This window comes from Cyphomyrmex costatus, unplaced genomic scaffold, assembly GCF_001594065.2.
Source record: "Cyphomyrmex costatus isolate MS0001 unplaced genomic scaffold, Ccosl1.0 scaffold482, whole genome shotgun sequence".
NCBI lineage: Eukaryota > Metazoa > Arthropoda > Insecta > Hymenoptera > Formicidae > Cyphomyrmex > Cyphomyrmex costatus.
Window position 1 is genome coordinate 16,040 of NW_017279095.1, and position 2,816 is coordinate 18,855.

Genomic DNA, 2,816 nt, shown 5'->3' on the forward strand with positions numbered 1-2,816 from the left:
AGTTTTTAAAACTGTTTATAAATGAAAACACTTTATTTGCTGTTTGGTTTTATATAAAATTTTATTTCCTACATGATACCAACGATTTAAACATTAATTATTTTCACAAAGACTTTATTCAACATGTTTTACTTTGTTATAGTCCTTGTTCCCAATCCTCTGCTCAAAGCGGAAATAACGAACAGAACGAAAATGGAAAAAAGGCTCGAAGATCTACACAATTATACGAATTAAGGAAGGCGCAAATTAAGAGTGAGAAGGAAAGAATAGAAGCGATAAATAAATTAACAGCTGCTATTGCAGAAAGCAACGAAATAGAAAGACAAAAAGCAGTTGCTGTTAAAGAAAGTAACAATATAGAAAGCCAGAAAATAGCTGCTATTCAAGAATATAACAATCTGCAAAAAGAAAGGAATAAGTTATTTGAAATGTTAGTAAACTCAGCGAAAAATTAAAAGTAAAATAACAATTAAAGTATAAAATACATATTAATTAATTTAATATTATTACGGAAGTAAACAATTTAATACATATAACAGCGCGCCGTTGACCACTTTCGAGCGGGGAAAAGAAAAGACTGATTTTGTTACATCATTATATGTAAACTTTATATAAAGACTAATGCTAAAATGTACACAAGTTACTAAAAATATTAAGTAAGATAAGTTACTAATATGATACGTTACTAATGATAGGTTACTTGATAAGTTATATTACAAAAACTATTAAGCCCATTCTACAATTGCGTAAGCGTAATTGTAACTGGTTGTAGTTGTAAGAATTAACCAATCACAGTCAAATATGAGGAGAATATTCGACTGTGATTGGTTAATTCTTACAACTACGCTTACGCAATTGTAGAATGGGCTTAACATACTATAATAGTGTAAATTATTTATCACAGTAAAAATAACGCTTTTTCGTTCTTTAATGCCGGTTCTACATTAGTTGCAAGCCGATCGCAAGTTTGTTGCGACAGCCAATCTGAAGCGTAGATTTCAAAATGCAAGCTTAATAGGCCTTCTACAATAAGCCATTATTACCTAAGTTTTAAGTATTAAGTCATAAGAAATTGACCACTCACAGTCGATTATTCTTCTCACATTCGATTGTGATTGGTAAATTTCTTATGATTTAACACTTAAAACTTAAGTAATGGCTTATTATAGAAGGCCCATAAGATTGACTGTTGCAACGAACTTACGATCGACTTGCAACTAATGTAAAATCAGCTTAATACAAGATACACATTTTGTTATTACAACTCATCAGTTTTTCGCAGTTTTGTATTATAAAATATATCTTCGACAAAAAGAAAACGATATTAACTTAAAATTTTGTGTATTTTAACTGTTTTAATATAATATTTATAACTGATCTGTAATATATCTGCGTTTTTCTATAGCCTCTTGTAATTCTTGTTCGTCTTCTTCTTCTTGTTCTACTTCATGTAAATTTTGCTCTTCTAAATATTCTTCATCTATATTCAAATTATCACCATCTATTATAAAATTATGTAATGTACATGCAGCTGCAATCATTTTGTTTCCTAGATTAAAATCTGAGATGTCAAGGTATTTGAGTCTTCTAAATTTTCCTTTCAATAGCCCAAATGATCTTTCAATCCTTGAACGAATGCAACTTAATTTCATATTATATCGTGTTTGTGAGACTGTTAGACGGCCATTGTCCTTATATGGTGTCATTAAATTCATCATCAGTGGATATGCTGAATCACCTATCAAGTGCAACTGTCGTGGTATGAAATGTAACCTCGCATTTGATATGTTTTCAAATAATGAACTTTGCCTGAATACTCTTGCATCATGCATTCTACCTGGCAAACCAATAAAGCAATCTATAAATTTTCCCCTATGATCGCATACTCCTAAAAATATGAAAACAAATGTATTAAGTATCATACAGCATTCAATATATTCGAGCACAACAATATTATTTACCTTGTAATATAATGGAATGAAATCCTTTCCGATTATAAAAATCATGCGGATTTCTTACTGGCTGTTTACACGGAATGTGGCAACCATCAATGGCACCTATAACACCTTCAAAACCGCGCGAACGATTCCTAAAAATCTGGAATAATTTAATAAATTAATAAATTCTTAATAATATCTAAGTTTAAATAAATTTGATATAAAATATTTTTAAGAAATTTTACATTGCTGGATATTTGACATTCGTTAGCATCTGGCCATTTGACATAGAGAGGAATTAAATCTGATAAGATAGTTATAACGCTTTTAAAAATATTGTGACCACTAGATTTTGCCAAACCAAATCTGTCACCCGTAGCTAAAAAACTTTCTTGTTTGGCCAGGACCCATATAGTAAATAGCAGTTTCTTTGATGGGCTTACATCTACATATTCTTCTGGATTTAATAAAGGTATAACTATATTTAATAATGCCTGAAATTAAATTACAATGACAATTAAATATCAATAAATAATTTAATATAATTATAAAATATATGATATACATATTTTTATTTCTACATTTCTATATTTTATAATTACCTCAAATGTAACTCGCGACATACGAAAGTGTTCTAGAAATTGTATGTCTGTATACCTAGGAATAACGCCTTCAAAATAATTTTCATTTTTCGGTCTTTCATTACGTCGTGCGATTACATCCTCTGGCAAGGGATTAACCAAATCATTTATAATAAAATTAAGCATGCCAATATTAATTCCATTATTAAGCAGTGCAATATTCAGTCTGTTATTGAACATATCAATATTTAATTCATCATCTATTGCAAATAATATTGCATCCATGATTCCTGCTGCC

At 29.5% G+C, this 2,816-nt stretch overlaps 1 protein-coding gene across 1 annotated transcript in view; it reads right to left on the reverse strand.

Annotated features, from left to right (window-relative positions):
• Positions 1 to 1,367: 1,367 nt before the first annotated feature.
• The window catches only part of LOC108778122 (uncharacterized), a 4,382-nt gene continuing 2,933 nt past the window's right edge, over positions 1,368 to 2,816 (reverse strand). Inside the window, exons 4-7 of the mRNA XM_018545222.1 lie at positions 2,540 to 2,778; positions 2,183 to 2,431; positions 1,962 to 2,097; positions 1,368 to 1,888 (exon numbers count right to left, since the gene is read on the reverse strand). Of these exons, the coding sequence (XP_018400724.1) occupies positions 1,368 to 1,888; positions 1,962 to 2,097; positions 2,183 to 2,431; positions 2,540 to 2,778 (1,145 nt within the window). The remainder of the gene's footprint in view (positions 1,889 to 1,961; positions 2,098 to 2,182; positions 2,432 to 2,539; positions 2,779 to 2,816) is intronic.